Source organism: Gekko japonicus, unplaced genomic scaffold, assembly GCF_001447785.1.
Source record: "Gekko japonicus isolate JY-2015 unplaced genomic scaffold, Gekko_japonicus_V1.1 scaffold3070, whole genome shotgun sequence".
Lineage (NCBI taxonomy): Eukaryota > Metazoa > Chordata > Lepidosauria > Squamata > Gekkonidae > Gekko > Gekko japonicus.
This window is the reverse complement of record NW_015164755.1, coordinates 9,264-28,282: the sequence shown is the minus strand read 5'-3', so window position 1 is coordinate 28,282 and position 19,019 is coordinate 9,264. Positions and strand designations below refer to the sequence as shown.

Below are 19,019 nucleotides of genomic sequence, written 5' to 3'. Positions count from 1 at the left end.
TAATATAATAATAAAGGTAAAGGTAAAGGTTTCCCTTGCTCGAAAGCCAGTCGAATCCAACGCTAGGGTTGCGGTGCTCATCTCCGTTTCAAAGCCGAAGAGCCAGCGCTGTCCGAAGACGTTTTCCGTGGTCATGTGGCCGGCATGACTAAACACCAAGGCGCACGGAATGCTGTTACCTTCCCACCGAAGTGGTACCTATTTATCTACTTGCAATTTCTTGCTTTCGAACTGCTAGGTTGGCAGGAGAATATAATAATACCTGTGCAGAAAAGCCTTCTTGAATAATTCAGTTTTGCACAGTTTGCAAAATGGGAGGAGAGCGGGAGCCTTCCTGACCTCTTGGGGCAGGACATTCGATAAGGTAGGTGCCACAATGAAGGAAGCACATGTACAGGCAGTTGTTGATTTTGCCCAATTGCAGGCTGGCACCTGCAAAAGGCCCTGCTCAGACGAGCAAAGCTGTCGTGTTAGAGGGACCAAAACCATGAAGGGCTTTGTATATTATTCCTCCTATTGCAGATTTTGTGCTAGATGGCCTGATCCAGCATGATTAGTCATAGGATTTAAATGGGCATGCACACAATCTGAAACTGACATTAAAGGTAAAGGTAAAGGTTTCCTTGCTCGAAAGCCAGTCGAATCCGACTCTAGGGTTGCGGTGCTCATCTCCGTTTCAAAGCCGAAGAGCCAGCGCTGTCCGAAGACGTTTCCGTGGTCAGGTGGCCGGCATGACTAAACACCAAGGCACACGGAACGCTGTTACCATCCCACCGAAGTGGTCCCTATTTATCTACTTGCAATTTCTTGCTTTCGAACTGCTAGGTTGGCAGGAGCTGGAACTAGAGACGGGAGCTCACTTTGTCATGCGGCAACTTGGGTCTCGAACTGCTGAACTACCGACCTTCCACAGCCTGCAGTTCAGCGTCTTAACCACTTGAGCCACCGCAGCTCCATGAAACTGACATTACGCATACATATTTCATATTTGCATATAGGTGCCCAATAACCCTTACCATAACCAGCAGACCAGATTTAGCACAAATTTGATCTTCAGTGTGGTTGTGCCGATGGTGCTGTTCTTTCAAGTCTGCTTCCTGCCTGTTTGATTCTATACACTGGAGCCTTCTGGAGCCTCAATACAAAGGCAGACATAGTAGCAACACAGGAGACCGAGCTAATCATACCTTGTCTTTCAACAAGCCATTGGGTCCAATGACCTGCTCAAAAATGTGCTGGCCAACCTGGGCATCCACAGCAGACAGCGGGTCGTCCAGGAGGTACACCGCGGCATTCCTCTGCGCGTGCCAATCCCAGCCTCTGTTTCTGTCCTCCAGAAATATTTATGCCCTGTGGAGCCACAAAACATTTATTTTATCCACGATGCATACGCTGTGTCACCAAATTCAAGTACAATTAAAATATGTTCTCATACACGTTTGTTTTTTTCACATTTCATGTAAAAGCCAAAGAGAAGAGCTGCGCTGGAGGTCCTTTGAGTGTTGTGTATAAAACAACTCTCTTTGTCCAATGTGTGTAGCACTTAGAGAGAGAGCAGTTAGAGAGAGTGGGAAGAAAACAATTTTTTAAAAAAATTATTAAGAAAACAAAATGTTCAGGACATGATGAGAGTCCAGTGTTCCCTCTAAGCTGAGTTAGCATGAGCTAGCTCACAGTTTTTTAACCCTCTGGCTCTCACCTTTTTGTCTTAGCTCAGGAAGGAGGGCTCCAGTCCACAGCAAACTCATTTATGCAGCAGCCAAATCAACAGCCTGCTCACAACTTTAATGCTGGTAGCTCACAAAGTAGAATTTTTGCTCACAGGACTTCACAGCTTAGAGGGAGCACTGGATGAGACCCCCACCTTTTAAAAAGAAAAAGGGTCTCATTCGGGGAAGGCACTTAACAATCTGTGGAGGCGCCCCGAATCACTGTCAATTTTTTTCACTTCCTGGCCAACAAACACAGCAAGCAACAAACCTGATCTCCTATTTCAGTCTGACTTCCGGCAGGAAAGCCCTCCAGGTCCGGCTGCAGGGCACAGGCTGCGATCACTCTCTCGTACCATTCCCTTTCCATCCCTTGCCCAAAAAGGACATTGTCTTCCACAGAAGCATTTTGTATCCAGGGCTCCTGGGGAACGAAAGCCACCGTGCCCTGTGAAAAGAAGCAGAGGTCATCAAATGCAGAGAAGGAACAGCACTGCCCTAGCCAGAGGGGACATGGATCCCTGCTGCATGATAGTCTTCCGCAGGGCTCTTTTTGTAGCAGGTACTCATTTGCATATTAAGCGACACCCCCCTAATGTAGCCAATCCTCCAAGAGCTTACAGTACCTCCTGTAAGAAGAGCTCTGTAAGCTCTTGGAGGATTGGCTACATTAGGGGTGTGCGGCCTAATATGCAAAGGAGTTCCTGCTACAAAAAGAGCCTGACTCTTGAGTTTTTAAACCAAACTGAAAAATAAAATCCTATACATTCTGTGGAGATAGGGATTTAGGCCCTCCTCATAGCTAGCACAGGAGCTGCGGTGGCTCGTGTGGTTAAGACGCTGAACTGCAGGCTGTGGAAGGTCGGTAAGTTCAGATACAGAAAGACAGAAGATGACAAAGACGGGACGGTGGTCTCCGGAATGCGATGCCATTTCGACAAACGTCTTCTTCTAACCAAGAGTCTATAAGTTGATGATGTATGAAAAATTGCACTTCAATGGAAAAGCTGTCCAATTCACATGGAGTTTAATAGTTTCACCTATTTCATTGCATAAGTAATGGAGAAGAACATCTCTCAAACAGAATTGGTGGAGATCCCGCAGAGCTCGAATTTCATTTGGGAGCTGATTCCACAGTATTGGTGCAGCTAGGGAAAATGCCCTAGTTCTTGTCGATGTTAACTTAGCGTCCCTAGTGCCAGGGAGGACCAAGCGATTCTGCAACTCGGATCTCAGTGCCCTTGGGGGAATGTACGGGGAAAGGCGATCCCTCAGGTAGACAGGCCCCAGACTATTTTATAAGGTGAAAAGACTGCCCAGGACAGGAAAAGACTTTACCTTCAGGGCCACACAGCCTTCTGTTCTCTGCAGCTCACCAAGCAATGCTGAGAGTAAGGAGGACTTGCCCGCTCCTACCTGGCCAACCACAGCACACAGGCTACCCTGGGGTACGATGAGGTTCATCCTGAAATAACAGTAACATTAAATATCCAATGAGCTTCTGGTTCTTAGCACCTACTGAAAGGACAACAGTAACAGCCTGAAATTATGGCCATCTATTTGCGCTGTGTGTTAGGACAGGGGAAATCCCCCCCCCATAGACTTTGCCATGGTTGCATGGATTTACGAGGGTGATCATCTGTCGGCATGCTTTGGTAATCAACAAAAACCAGGGGAAAACATTTTAAAGCCTCCAATTGTACACAACCACTTACCTTTTCAGACAGGGAGGATCTTCTCTGCCCCAGCTGAAAGTTCCATTCCTTACAACAATATGACCCTGTACTAAAGAGAAAAAAGGCATACAAAGGAGCAGCACAAACTTTATTGTTCCACTCAGGGGTCGTTTCATAGAAAAAAAGCTAGGGGGACTCATTAGCATAACTCATTAGCATATGCCACACCCCCTGACATATCGGGAAGTGTGTCATAAGGCCACACACCCCGCCCCCAACGGTCCCGGCCGCCGCCGCCGGGTGCGAGGAAGCCCCGCCAAGGCCCTCCCTGGCCCCAGGCAGGCAGGGGTAGGGAGAGGCGGGGGGGGAGCAACTTACCCTCCCTCTTCTCCTGCCTCCTCCTGGCTGAATGAGGGCTGGAAGCGGGGCGGCCGGAAGCAGGGGGCGGGGCTTCGTCATGTGCCCCGCCCCCTGCACCTCACCCGGGGGAACTGCGTCCCCCCGCATCCCCCCCCCGAAATGACCTCTGAGTCTCACACATACTCAGCTTAACCTGCCTCACAGGGTTTTTGTTGTGAGGATAAAACGGAGGGAAACAGAATGCCGTTATAAGACATTTTGAGTCCCTAGTGGGGGGGGGGAGTGTGGTATATAAATAGAATAAGCTTCATGAACTGTAACAAACAGTTAAGGTTATAATGACAGCAAGAATTACTGCCACCTTAAGTGGAGTATAAAATTAAAATAAATGCCGGTCTTTCTGTACAATTAATTTTTTAAAAACTGGATTTTCCTTTATTTGCTCATGACATTTGTACTCCGTCTTTTCTTCGAGGAGCTCAGTAGAGTTGTTGAGCGACACATCAACCCTGCTGGTAGGATGGTGACTGGCAAACGTATCATGCTGTCTTGGACCAAGTCAGAGCACTGATCTACCTAGCCTACCACTGTCTGCAGCTCCCCATGATCTTAGGAAGAGACTAGATCCTTTTGTGTTTGACCAGAGATTGAACCTGGGACTTTACAATTGCAAAGCACTTTGCTACAGCCCTTAGTCTTATGCTGGGGTTACCCGGTGAGCTTCATACCGGAACAGGAATTTGCTAGAAAACCACATCCAAACCCAATCACCTCCCTCTAATGCAATATTCTCACTTAGCCCTGATTCACAAACAGCAGTTCACCCAGCTAAATAGAAGAGAGAGAAGAGAAGAGATTGGATTTATACCGCACCCTTCACTACCCAAAGGTGTCTCAGAGCGGCTTACAAACTCCTTTCCCTTCCCCTCCCCACAACAGACACCCTGTTAGGTAGGTGGGGCTGAGAGAGCTCTTGACAGAAACGGCTCTTTTTCAAGAACAGCTCTTATCAGAACTAAAGCTCGCCCAAGGTCATCCAGCCAGGTGCAAGTGGAGAAGTGGAGAATCAAACCCGGTTTTCCCAGATTAGAGTCTGCGCACTTCACCACTACACCAAACTGGCTCTCACTATGAATTAGTAGATATGAAGGAGGGAGCCAGGCTGCAAGGCTGCCGAGCAACATTTTAAAAAAATCCTCTGTATGCAGGAAACAAATACGCCAACAAGAAGCCTTCTCTGGTACATGTTCATTTTTCATGGAAAGGCAATTAAATCTACTGAGCTTCCACCAGCCGTCTGAATTTATTTTATTTATTTACTTAGGACATTTCTAGGCTGCTACCTCTTCAGAGTCCTGCTTGACATATTACAGTTTTCCAAGTTGCTTCGTAACAGTGTATGATTTTGCATTTTTGGCAGAGAGTACAAACTATTGGAAGAGTACAGACAGACTCAAGAGCCATCAGTGGAGTAGCTGGCAGAGATGGCTTCTAAAAATACAGAAGGCAACTTCTCCCCAAGCTGGTACTTACGGCTGTCTAAAGAATCACGGTCTGCTGCTGGTGGCTCCAGCTCTTCAAGGCAGAGAAAGGTGGCTAAACGTTTGAGAGAAACCTTGGCCTGGAATAAAACACACAAATATATGCTCCAGCTGAAGGCCCATGCCTGTGGGCTTAGTAGGCCCCAGTGCTCTCTATAAAAATGTAACAGGGCTCTTTTTGTAGAAAACGCCCAGCAGGTACTCATTAGCATAATAGGCCACACCCAACAGCAGAAACTCATTCGCATATTGGGCCACACCCCTGACAGCACAGCTCATTAGCACATTAGGCCGCACCCCCATGTTACCAGAATTGTGCTCATCCAGCCACACCCACCTTTTGCTTCTTATTCTGTTTACCTTGTTTGTTGTCCAAACCCAGGGCCTTTTTTTGTAGCAGGGACTCCTTTGCATGTTAGGCCACACACCCCTAACGTAGCCAATCCTAATGAATTTCTGCTGCTGGGTGTGGCCTATTATGCTAATGAGTTCCTGCTGGGCGTGGCCAACTTGGGAGCCAGCCGGAACTCTGTTCCTGCCCAAAAATAGCCCTGTGTATCTATCTGCCGGAGTCAAATTGTTCATTCTTCTAGCTCAGTATTTTTCTACTGTGACTGGCAAAAGACTGGCAGCGGTTCTCCAAGATTTCAGGAACAGAAAAGTCTGTCCTAACACTGGCTGCCTGATACTGAACCCGGGACCTTCTGCATGCAAAACAGGTGCTCCAGTCTTAAACAGCAGCCCCTTTCCTTTCAGAATTAGGGATAAACTTATCCTATAGCAAGCCTGGCCACTGGTCCCTTAGTGCTGTCTCATCTGCTTGGAGTGACAGTGGCTCTCCAGAGAATGGTGTTTCTTGACACCTCTTGTTTATTTGTTTGTCTGTTTGAGATCCTTTGACAGGAGATACCAGGTACGGAAGCTGGAACCTTTTATTTCTTTAGCTATTTATACCCCACTTTTCTTCCCAAGGAGCTGCGGTGGCTCAAGTGGTCAAGACGCTGAACTGCAGGCTGTGGAAGGTCAGTAGTTCAGCAGTTCGAGACCCGGGTGCTGCAAGATGGAGTGAGCTCCCGTCTCTAGTTCCAGCTCCTGCCAACCTAGCAGTTCGAAAGCAAGAAATTGCAAGTAGATAAATAGGGACCACTTCGGTGGGAAGGGAACAGCGTTCCGTGCGCCTTGGTGTTTAGTCATGCTGGCCACAGGACCATGGAAACGTCTTCGGACAGCGCTGGCTCTTCGGCTTGGAAACGGAGATGAGCACCGCAACCCTAGAGTCGGATTCGACTGGCTTTCGAGCAAGGGAACCTTTACCTTTACCTTTTTCTTCCCAAAGGGTAACCAAAGTTACTGGGAACCAACACATGACAGAACGCAAGGAGACAGGGTGAAAGAGAAAGGAGCTGTGACATTACTTCTATGATACCACCCCTGACCTGAAACAGCCCAGCTACTGTTTGCTCACCTGGGGAAATGTAACAGGTATTGATACTGGTATGTCTGCTTCAGTGGGGCAAAGAGCATTCAAGTGGGGGCTGTTTCAGGTTGGGTGCATGACACAAGGGGAATGACGGTAGTTTAGTCTCTGTTTCCTTATATACTGAGTACTTACATTTATTTACACTTATTTACACTGGACAACTGGATACAGATACACAGTCCTTCTTAGCACTTTCACCGTACAAACTGACAAAGTGCTTCGCATACAAACGATCCCAATACAGAGATGTGTAGCACTGAACTTGCTGCAATATATATGCACATCAGCCAATCAGGTCATAGCAATTACTTTTGCTGAGTCATTCTGACAAGTCCAGAATATGATGCAATCTAGTAGTCACATGACAGCCACCTGTCAAACTAGATCAGCAAGTTCTAACACCAGTTCATGACTGACTGACATCTTGCCAGTAATATATATAAATACTGTCAGGGAAGTGTAGCCCCCCCTCCCATCCCTTGCACCGCAGTCCCAAATTCATTTGGGACTCCTGTTCAAAGGTTAAAAGAAATACAGAGCACTCTCAATATGACGCCTGGTTAGACCCACTGGCAGACGGTTGCCAACTTTCCCTGCCCCAGCACACAGCAATGCAGCCAAACGAAAGATCAACCTGGGACTCACTTGCATGACGGCATTAATGGAAAAGGGAAGGAATGAATGAGCAGTGTTGAGGATGTTGACCAGGGCCAAAGAGACGAAGGCGTTCTGGGCATTCAAGACATGGTGCTCGTCTGTCAAGGTGTAGACGGCAAACATGATGAAAGCAATCTGTAGGGCAGGGAGGGGGAAATTGGTGAGGGGCTGGGGATGCCACGGATGGGGCGACTTCAGCTGCATGGGCAAAACTGGACTCACCAGAAACGTTGAGGAGTGGAAAGAAGCCAGAGATGCTGAGAAGAGAAACTGGGAGATCTTCAGTGCCCTAAGTTCCTGCATTCGGACGTCCAGCACTTGGCCTGTAAAGTGCTCTTCCCAGCCATGCAACTTAAGGATTTTAATGTTGCCAAGAATAGAGTTGATCAGTTTGGCACGACTATCCTTATGTTGCATTTGGACTTCCTGAAAGAGAACCCAATACAGAGAACCATCATTATGCCTGGAAAACTGGCTATTGTGTAAAACAAGATGCTATACTAGATGGACCCTGGTCATCCGGCAGGGCGCCTCTTATATCATGTTTTTAATTCATTTGTAGAATGCTGTGTATATTTTGTAGGGGTTTTTTTTAAAGCTTAGTTTTACCTTTTGAGAATCTGTATTCTTAATCTGTATTCTTAACCTAGCCCCTAAATTTGGTGTAGTTTGGTGTAGTGGTTAAGTGTGCAGACTCTAATCTGGGAGAACCAGGTTTGATTCCCTACTCCTCCATTTGCACCTGCTGGATGACCTTGGGCAAGCCCTAGTTCTGACAAGAGCTGTCCTTCCTCACAGGGTGTCTGTTGTGGGGAGGGGAAGGGAAAGGAGTTTGTAAGCCGCTCTGAGTCTCTGAGTGAAGTTGTTGTTGTTGTTCAGTCGCACAGTCAAGTCCGACTCTTTGGGACCCCATGGACCAGATCTCGCCAGGCCTTCCGGTCTTCCGCCATCCTCTGAAGTTTGCTCAACTTCATGTTCGTTGCATCTATGTCTAACCATCTCATCCTTTGCCGTCCCTGTCTTCTTTGACCTTCAATCTTTCCCAGCATCAGGGTCTTCTCCAGTGAGTGCTCCCTTCTCATTGGGTGGCCAAAGTATTTGAGCTTCCGAGTGAAGGGCAGGGTATAAATCCAATCTCCTCCCCCCCCTTCTTCTTCTTCTTTAACTTCTTTCCCAGAACTAAATTTATTTGGCTTAGAGAATCTTTCATTTGCAATTACTATTTCACAACCTTTGCTTTAATAAGACTCAGTATCATTTAAACTGGATTGCATAACATCAGCTAATTTGCTGGCAGTGACATACCTGGAAGTGGCTTCTTTTCTTGGTGATCACAAAGTTCAGAGGCAAGAGAAACAGGAACACCGCAACAGAAGTCAAAGCAGAGGGCCCAAGGAGCTGTGGGCGTGCAAAAATCAAGAGATGTCACCAGAAAAATACCCCAAACATTAGAATAAGTTTACATACAAAGACCCTGCCATATATTCCTTGAAATGAAATAAGAATGGAAATAGTCTGCACCCAGAAAACTGCTAATGAAACAAAATGACCAAAGAACTTATTAGAATGACATTTCAACTAACACAAACCATGGAAAGCCCTTTCTGTCCAACTGGCTATGCAGAGAAAGCTCCTCTATGGCTATGCCCCTTCTGCATCATGTACACTGTCCACAGACACTGGCATCATCCACCTTCCTGCCTATTGTAATTTTATCCTGCCCTTTAAGACGTTGAACTGCAGGCTGTGGAAGGTCAGTAGTTCAGCAGTTCGAGACCCGAGTGTGCCGTAAGATGGAGTGAGCTCCCGTCTCTAGTTCCAGCTCCTGCCAACCTAGCAGTTCGAAAGCAAGAAATTGCCAGTAGATAAATAGGTACCACTTCAGTGGGAAGGGAACAGCGTTCCGTGCACCTTGGTGTTTAGTCATGCCGGCCACATGACCACGGAAATGTCTTCGGACAGTGCTGGCTCTTCGGCTTTGAAACAGAGATGAGCACCGCAACCCTAGAGTCAGATTTGACTGGCTTTTGAGCAAGGGAACCTTTACCTTTCCTCCAAGGAGCTCAGAGTGGCATATACCATTGTCCCTTCCTCCAGCTTATCCTCATAACAACTCTGCAAGGAAGGCTACACCGAGAATCTGCAACTGGCCCAAAGTCACCATTCAGTGAACTTCCAGTTGGCTGAGTAGGGAATGTATTTACTGAAATTATTTCTAGGTTTTCCATATTTTCCACTGAAACCAAAAGGAAGCTGAGGCTCCTGAGGCAGCTCTGCAAAACATCATCAAAACAGCAACACTGAAAACACAGCCTCCAAAGAGAAGTAGCTAATCTGGCTATTAAAGTGATAAATGTATTACTGTAAATCAAGACAGAAATATAACCATGGAAACACTGGAGCACAGTCAGCCATAAGCAGCTTATCTTAAAATAGGCAAGACCAGAATGAGCATGGCCTGAAGCTCTCCTCCAGTTACATTCTATACAGTCCAATCCTAAACAGAATTAAAAAGGTAAAGGTTCCCTTGCTCGAAAGCCAGTCGAGTCCGACTCTAGGGTCATCTCTGTTTCAAAGCCGAAGAGCCAGCGCTGTCCGAAGACGTTTCCGTGGTCATGTGGCCGGCATGACTAAACACCAAGGCGCACGGAACGCTGTTCCCTTCCCACCGAAGTGGTCCCTATTTATCTACTTGCAATTTCTTGCTTCCGAACTGCTAGGTTGGCAGGAGCTGGTACTAGAGACGGGATCTCACTCCGTCATGCGGCAACTCGGGTCTCGAACTGCTGAACTACTGACCTTCCACAGCCTGCAGTTCAGCGTCTTTCTAAATTCACTGAAAGCAAACAAAAAAGGGTGCTTACAATTGCACTGAAATACGATGTTATGCTAGGGCTTCATTTTACGGCCTACTAGATAGGAAAGAGCTTCTCTTGGGAAGGTGCTGGCTATTAGCTTTGGACTGACCATGCAGATGGGAGGATCGAGGGCTATTTCTTGCAATCCAAGAAACGGTCCCCTCAGAACACATGTTCTGTGTTAATGGCAACATCTGGTGGCCAGCTGCACAACTCTGAATTCAGATGAAGTTTGCAAAAGGACACAGGATCGCCTTCTACTACACAAGCCCACAGACACCGGGTGATGATTCTCTGAGGTGAATTCACTGCTGCTGCGCATGCAGAGACATTCAGCAGCAACACAAGTATCAACTTGGGAGTTTTCTACACAGGTTCCTCAGCCACCCCTTGTGGCCACCTCCACACACACACACACACCGCACTGCCACCAAATGCCCCCTTGCTGGCTTTAAAAAGTTGGCATTTACTGTAATGCCAAATTTCCACTTCTGGATGTCTGGGCTCACTCTGAAGTTTGGTGATTACAAGTAACCAAAGCAGCACCCATGTCCTTCTGTGGCATTTGCCTAACTGGATGGCACCATCCATACGGATTCTGCAACAACCTCCACATAGCATCTGGGCATGCAACAACTAAATCTGACCCACATCTGGACTGCTGGGTCAAATATACCTTGGAAGCCCATCTGTCCCCTGGTTTGGATGCATTCTTAGTTATTCTTAAAAAAAAAAGGATTAAAGATTGTAGTACCATAGTCTCTCACTGCAACTCACTGCCCTGTAGTTCTTTTTACCACATATTTAGAAGAAGAGCTAAGAAGTGGATCCAAGATTACACAAGGTTCTTCCCTCTTAATAACAGATCCCATTAAAAAAAATGAACTTTACCTGCCAAAGGAAGACAAAACAGATGATAATCCGTACAGGGGCCAGCCAGGTCCCATTGAAATAGACCATAAGGTCTGTTAGCTTTTGAGCATCGACAGACACCAAGTTGACAATTTCCCCGACGGTTGTTGTTTTCTTGGCTGCAGCTGACAGGACTAAGATCTATGGGAGAAAAGGGCAAACCTCAAGGGGGAGGGGATGTCACATGTTCGCACCTGTTTGGAAAAGGCAGTTGAACAATTTTTGGATTTGTTCTCAAAGGCTTTCACGGCCGGAGTTCATTAGCTGTTGTAGATTTTCCGGGTTGTACGGCTTTGGTCTTGGCATTGTAGGACCTGACGTTTCGCCAGTAGCTGTGACTGGCATCCTCAGAGGTATAACACAGAAAGATGGAGTACTCTCTGTGCCAAGGTGAGAAGAAAAATGGTAGGCAGGTGATTTATATCTACTCAGGAAGGTGCCTCACTACAAGGTAGGCCAAAATGGACCACCTTTTGTTGCATTTTGCAGTCTCTTCCCCATTCTCCACTCCCCAAGGGGAAACAATCAATAACTGGGCACCAAGATCACCTGGTGATGATCCTCATCCGTATCAATAGGTCTGCGCTGTTAGCAAAAACTTGTTTTTCCTGCAATAAGTATACAGCCAGTGGCTTCTACACAACTTTCCTCACCTTTGCTTCTCGTGAACACTTTGTTTTCCCTGTTAGTATCTCCAAGATGGTGCTCCGGCTTCCTCTATCTTGTCTCCACCTGCTCTGCTATCATATTCTTCCACGCAGGGCTATTTTTGGGCAGGAACGCACAGGAACGGAGTTCCGGTTGGCTCCTGAGTTGGCCACACCCAGCAGGAACTCATTAGCATAATAGGCCACACCCAACAGCAGAAACTCATTAGGATTGGCTACATTAGGGGTGTGTGGCCTAACATGCAAAGGAGTCCCTGCTACAAAAAAAGCCCTGCTTCCATGGATTTCTCTGACAGCATTTTCTGTTGTTTCCACTGACAAAAAAGCTTCCCATTTGGTGCATAGCGTCCAGTCTTGGGTTCCGAAGCTTCCTGTTCCTTTGTTCTTGTCTTTAGGAGCCCAGCTCCTCTGTTCTCTTTCATCCCTTCCCTTGAAACCTGTCCTCATTTTGGAGGCTTTTGGAAACTGACCTGCTACTGTGCCGATTGTCTGAATCTGTTATATTTGGGTTAAATGTTTATGTTTTTTTTGGGGGGGGGATTTATATCCCGCCCTACCCAGACGGCTCAGGGCGGCTGACAAGCAGCAATGCCGAATTTAATTTTTAAAAAAACAATAAAACACTGTTACATACATAATAAAATTCGGTGCGCTAACAATCTACGTAAAATCCCCAAGATGTGCAACACCCCACATGGGCGGCCAGCTTTCTTAAATGGCGTGAGCACCAGGAATGATATTTTCCTTCTCTGCCGGGCGACATCTACCCCCCCCCCAGTAACAGGGGTAGATGGAAGATGGTATCTCAGTGGTGGAATAGTGGTGGCGGCTCCTACTCAAAGGCCTGGCGGAAGAGCTCCGTCTTGCAGGTCCTGCGGAACTGTGTAAGGTATTTGCATATTCGGAAACCACTTTGAGTGTATTGCAGGAAAAATGTATATAAAAACAGTTAATCGTGGAAGTAAAGGGAAGGGGGGGGGGAAATGTAGCAGATACCCTGCTTACCTTGCGATAAACAAGGCCTGTAATGGCAGTCTTTAACTTCACTCCCAAAGCCAGACAGACATACATGTAGCGTTGCTCAAACAGAGTTTGGATACAAGCCAACAGGAACAGCAGCACGGCACAGAAATAACCTTTCCAAGAGGGAGCTTCTTGATCAGTGATGAAGTCTAGGAAAAGGCTGTAAGATGAGGAAACCTAGATGACAGCACGTCTCCCGTGCAGGCTAAAAACCATACAACAGCACCATCATGGTGGCGTTTCAGTACAGGAGCCCCATTCTGATGGCATGCTTAAGGCCAGCCCACAAGGACGGTGAGGGAACAGGATCATGCTTCCATGCAGGGGTAATTTCCTGCGGGAGCACACAGGAGCGAAGCTCCGGCAGTAAGGAGCCCAGGGGGCGGGCACATGCAACAAGCCCCGTCCCCTGCTCCCAGCAGCCCTCAGTCGAGCCACGAGGAGCAAGAAACAGCCAGGTAAGTTGCAGAGCACCCCCGGTCCGCCTTCAGGTACAAGCTCTCCCTCCTCTGTGAGGGCAGATCTGCATGTCCCCCCCCCTCCAATAGCTAGCAATCCAAAACAGTCCAGTGGAGCCTAAGCGGTGGGTGTTGCCTTCTGACACACTTCCGGTGATGTCAGGGGGTGTGGCATATGCAAATAAGTTATGCTAATAAGTTATGCTAATGAGCTCCTGCACCCCTTTTTCTACTAAATGACCCCTGCTTCCATGTATCAATTCAAACGTTTCTAAAGACCCTACAAATTGTACATGCATAGGCTCTCTGTGTAGTCCGTATATCATGTGTACAGAATCCTGTCTGCATACAGCTTGTGTGCCAGGCCAGCAGACCCAATCACGCTCTACAGCTATCCATGAGCCATTTCTGCAAACATAGGTCATCTGAATAAAGATGGAGTGATTTTCAGAAAAATACTGGAGAAATGGGGAAGCAAAAAAAGATGACAGTCACCCTGGAAGCAGTTAAGCTCCCCTGGACCTGGATACTACTCTGGAGCAACTTTACACTACTATAACCTTATTACAATGAGATATTTCAACGAGATGGTGTGGGAAGCCGAGGAGAGTGGCGATTTGGCTGGAGTACCGACTGCCCAATTTACCGGCCAATAGCCTACCGTCCCCGGTGGAGACTGTATCAGGCCGGACCTGGGAACACCCTAGACTGATAGTCTTGGGTGACTTCAATGTTCATGTTGATGATGCGACCTCCACTCAGGCAGCGGACCTAGTGTCGTCCATGGTGGCCCTAGGACTCTCCCAATTCGTAACGGCCCCCACCCACCATGTTGGGCACACGCTTGATTTGATCTTCGTGGCGGGGGTTACAGTGGACCTTGGCAGTGCCATGAACGGACCACTTTGCCTTGAAGGCCTGTTTAAATACTCCACTCCGACCCTGTTTGGGCGGTGAGCCGATTTGGGCTCGCCCGCGGAGCCAAATGGACCCAGTGCGGCTTCAAATGGCTTTTCAGGATCCGAAGCCCCCTGGTGGCTCGTCGAATGAGCTTGTAGAGGCCCGGCACAGCCGACTCACGATAGCCATCGACGAGATCGCTCCCCGGTGCCCTCTGCGCCCCCGATCTAAGCTTGCTCCATGGTTTACCCAGGAGTTGCAGCTAATGAAATGGAGTCTAAGATGGCTAGAGAGGCAGTGGTGGCGTGCCCACAATGAAGCTACAAGAACATGTTATAGGACGTTTATGAGATCCTATGAGATGGCAGTCAAGGCCGCTAAAACACAGTATTATGCGGCCACGATTGCCATCTGCAAGCTCACACCCAGCACAATTGTTTAGAACGTTTTGGTCTATTACCACTCTGCCTCAAGATAGGTGAAATTGTAAGCCGCCCTGAGCTAGCCCTAGGCTGGGATAAAAATCCAATAAATAAATAAATAAATGAACACTGCCAATCAGCTGCAGCCACTTCAGTGTAAAGTATTCTACAATACAGTGGCAGGAATCTTCAGTGCCAAAGGATATAATTTCTGGCCTACACGCCTGGTACATTTTATACATGCAAGTGCATCTGGTATTTTCTCCTTAGCATATTTGCCCATGCCCACGTACCTCAGTGTCTTTGGGATCAAAAACAAGAAGATATCACCAATAACCAAACCAAATGTTCCAAGGAGAAAGCTGGGCCCAAACATACTCCAGAGAATTTTCAGAAGTGGCTTGCTTGTACAATATTCCGTCTGCAGCAGGACAGAAGTCTCTTCAGACCCTTCCCATGCTTGTTCGCTTCTAAACTGCACCGATTCTGCAACTCTTTGCAACAAAAATGAATGCAAAGCGAGAGATCAACAAAGAGACAGCACAAGAAAGCCTGTTCGCACAACTGAAACTGTACTTCTTAATAGTACTTATGTATAGTTGACACAATTCATAAAGCTTCTGCAACTCAGACACTGGTTGTTGCAAGTTCTCTGTTACAAAGTGGCACACGTGAAATACCACAATAAGCAATAAATATACAGGCATTCTGTGTGGGTTATTTTAGTGCACTGGCATAAATTTGTGCATGGTTTGGCACTTCCTGAAAAGCTGTGCCCATCTAGCATTTTCCTTTCTGTAAAGCATCTTTAAGAAGCCCTTTAGTCCTCCAAAAATCTTTGCTGGCCATTCCCTTCAGATAACGATTGTTCTTTCTTTCTTTCCTTTTTAAAATCCCCCTAATGGGAGGTTTTTATTGGTTTTTTTCAAAAGACTACAAACTATAACCGAAAATTAGGAAGGGGAAACTACAGCTAGGGAGAAAGGAAAGAAAACCACTAATAACTAAAACCCCAAGAATAGGAGATCATAACAACAGCTTGTATAAGTATTATTCTTAATCGCTAGTATTACTTTGAACATAGTCGGTTATGCTTAATTGTTTATCTTTTTACCCATCAATCTATCTAAGAAAAACCCCAGAGCATCCCATAGTTATTGTATAATTTTCAGGCACAATTCAGAGTCCTTCAGCCTTTATTTTATCTTATCTTTTCTAATCCTCAAGTTGTATAGACTTTTGGGGGCGGCCGCCCCCTTTTCAGAAAGAAAACCCTTGTCAGAAGACACCGAGCCCAGCTCGCCATCATATTTGCTTTCTTCTTCTTCCTTCTTGTTCTCCGCTGGCTCTCCCAGCTGTACTCTCAGGAACTCACGTGCTTTGAAAACAAGAGTCAATCTTTTCTTTTTTGTTGTGGAGTCTGAAAATGACGCCTTCTGGAATTACAATACTATTTGTTTGTTGAAAAAGGATTAAATCTTTGTATTTCTTTCTCTTCTGCCTTATTTCAAATGGGATATCTTTTAAAATCCTGATGTTATTGTCCCCAATTTTCAAGGGTGTTCCAGTAGTTGCTTTCCCCCTCTCTTTATGTAATGCTTTCATTCATGCATTTGGGAGGGGCCCCTCCCCCACTCACTTTTCCTCGCTCCATGGGGGGGGGGTAGCTTTCTTTTTAAATTCTCATATTCACTTTAACCCGACTCACAGTTCATTGTCGGCCATTTGGCCTCGCTCGGAGTCCGTTTAACTTGCTTGCTCTCCGAAGGTTGTCCCAGTCAGCGGCTCTAGATCCATTCATGCACTCAGCGGCAGGACCGTCAGGGCGGAGGAGCGCCTCAATTCTCCGGCATTGCACCGGTGAAGAGGTCGCCCCTCAAAAGCCCCATGGCTAGGAGGGGGGGGTAGCGAACCATTGCCCCCCCTCCTATCTGCTGGTGCGCAGATCACATCCCCGGGAGGTCCAGGAGATGTGTCCACTAGCATGTCGCCATAGACCGGAAGTCTCAGATAACGATTGTTCTGATATCACTTCTACCCCTCCAAAAGACCTCGATTTAAAGCTTTCATTTTCTTGTTTAAAGAAACGGAGTCACATTTGGCTCTGAAGCCACAGGTTGCAGACCCCTGCTATCAAGTGTGCTTTTACTGCTGCTAAGAAGAGCCCTGCAGGTTCATACTAAGATCCACCTACATTCTTGAGTGGCTGTCCTGGCACTACTGTGCAGTTCAGAGATTCAGCTGCTGGAAACAGAACTGGTAACCTGCTTACTTGCATCTTAGGGACAGAGGCACTTACTGCTTGGCTGTTGTGCAATTCTTTTTCCATGCCTTTTCAATCTGAGTCACAATCTCTTTTGAGGTATTTTCTCTTCTTAAGGACCACAGGTCTTCTGTTTGTAATGGCTGCCAGTATCCCTTCCAGAGCAGCCTGTAAAACAAGAGCTTTTTCAACACCTGTACAAATCTGTTAAGCAGCAGGGAAGGGCTGTGCTTGTTTTCTTACCCAAAAAACCACCAGAAAGTGATTTGGGACACAAACGAGGCCCTGCCTTCTGGACACTGGTTCTGCAAAAAGGTACAGCAACTCACAACCCTCATCAGATTAAAAAACAGATACTCATGCCATATTAAAACAACAGTGTTCATACTACTGTTCTGCTCAGTTGAAAACCAGAGGTGGGGGGCACAAGCCTGTGGTTCAGGACACCAACTTAAGGAGCAGAGGTGGACTGGGAGGAAAAGATGGCCCTGGAAAAGGAACCCACCCTCCCAGCCAAAGAAGACAGAAAGAGCCTGCCCAGCCAGTACTGTGCCATGCTCAGCCAGCTGACTAATTCCCCACGCCACACTCAGGCCACTATCTTGCAGCAGCAGTCTACAACCACCCCACACAGGGATTAGGTCACCCCTTGCTTTGGGCGGGGGGGGAGGGGGGAGGGCAGCCCACCGGAACTTTTTCCAGCGGCCTTAGTGGCCAACCCATCCCTTTTAAGGAGTGTGCTAGCAATGGAGGATGAGGAATAGAAATGTGAACGAAAAATGGAAGACAGAATCCTAAGAAAAGAAAGTGCCACCAAAAAGACAGAAAGGGCCAGGGCTATTTTTGGGCAGGAACGCACAGGAACGGAGTTCCGGCTGGCTCCCAAGTTGGCCACGCCCAGCAGGAACTCATTAGCCTAATAGGCCACACCCAACAGCAGAAACTCATTAGGATTGGCTACATTAGGGGTGTGTGGCCTAACATGCAAAGGAGTTCCTGCTACAAAAAAGGCCCTGGGTTTTGACAACAAACAAGGTAAACAGAATAACAAGCAAAAGGTGGGTGTGGCTGGATGACCACACGTCTGGTAACATGGGGGTGTGGCCTAATGTGCTAATGAGCTGTGCTGTCAGGGGTGTGGCCCAAAATGCTAATGAGTTCCTGCTGTTGGGTGTGGCCTATTATGCTAATGAGTTCCTGCTGGGCTTTTTCTACAAAAAGAGCCCTGGCAAAGGCCAAATGCTTACCTCAACAGCATCTTGGGAGAAGAAAGGAGACTGATCTGTGAAACAGCAGAGCACGAGCTCTAATAAGATCAAGGTGAAGTAAATATATGAGCAAACATGATGGAAGGGGTCATTTCGGAAGCCCTGAAAGAGAGAGAAGCCTCGCTAGTCCATCGGATGTTACCCAGGAAGCTGCTTTCCTCCCTGTCTTATACGCTATATTGGCTTCCACGTGGAAACAAAAAGTTACAGTGGAAGGGAGCCCACCAAAAAATACCAGGGTTATGACGTGAAAGCAGGCCATGGCAAACCACTGAAGTCTCTTGCCTTGGAAACGCCAGAGTCAACTGTGACTTGACAGCAAAAAGGCAAACCTGTCATGTGAACCGTCTTCAGAACTGTTTGAAGCCCAGGCAAGCCCCGTCTCGTCAGATCTTGGAAGCTAAGCAGGGTCGACTCTGGCAAGGACTTGGATGGGAGACCTCCAAGGAATACCAGCATTCGGGAGGCGGGGACAGGCTCTATTCAGCCACCTCTCGAGCATGGGAGCCTTATATATCACATGCTCTCGGAGCTCAGTGTATCAAACTGGTCAGCACACATTGAGGAAAAAAAATCAAAGTATTGGGCCTTTCTTTACACTCCCTGTCTATGTTGCCCTTTGCTGCTGCATTTCATCAGATTCAAATCAGGATGTTAGATACGGAGCACCAGAAATTATACAGCCTAGCAAATAAAACCTGCTCCCCCTTGAACTTTGAGATCCCCCTAACTACAGGGAAGATGGCCTCATATTTATCCTCTCTGCAGGTCCCGCAACAACGTAGAGCGTTTACCCTGGCCAGGTGTAATGCTATAATAATAAT

At 47.2% G+C, this 19,019-nt stretch overlaps 1 protein-coding gene across 1 annotated transcript in view; it reads right to left on the bottom strand.

Moving 5' to 3' along the window:
- The window catches only part of LOC107109107 (multidrug resistance-associated protein 6-like), a 59,406-nt gene that overhangs the window by 34,366 nt on the left and 6,021 nt on the right, over window positions 1-19,019 (bottom strand). The window contains 15 exon segments of the mRNA XM_015409676.1: window positions 1,188-1,299; window positions 1,301-1,350; window positions 1,981-2,157; window positions 3,048-3,174; window positions 3,425-3,494; window positions 5,279-5,366; window positions 7,412-7,558; window positions 7,646-7,849; window positions 8,729-8,821; window positions 11,173-11,334; window positions 12,867-13,044; window positions 14,958-15,158; window positions 16,964-17,095; window positions 17,171-17,232; window positions 18,181-18,297. Of these exon segments, the coding sequence (XP_015265162.1) occupies window positions 1,188-1,299; window positions 1,301-1,350; window positions 1,981-2,157; window positions 3,048-3,174; window positions 3,425-3,494; window positions 5,279-5,366; window positions 7,412-7,558; window positions 7,646-7,849; window positions 8,729-8,821; window positions 11,173-11,334; window positions 12,867-13,044; window positions 14,958-15,158; window positions 16,964-17,095; window positions 17,171-17,232; window positions 18,181-18,297 (1,920 nt within the window).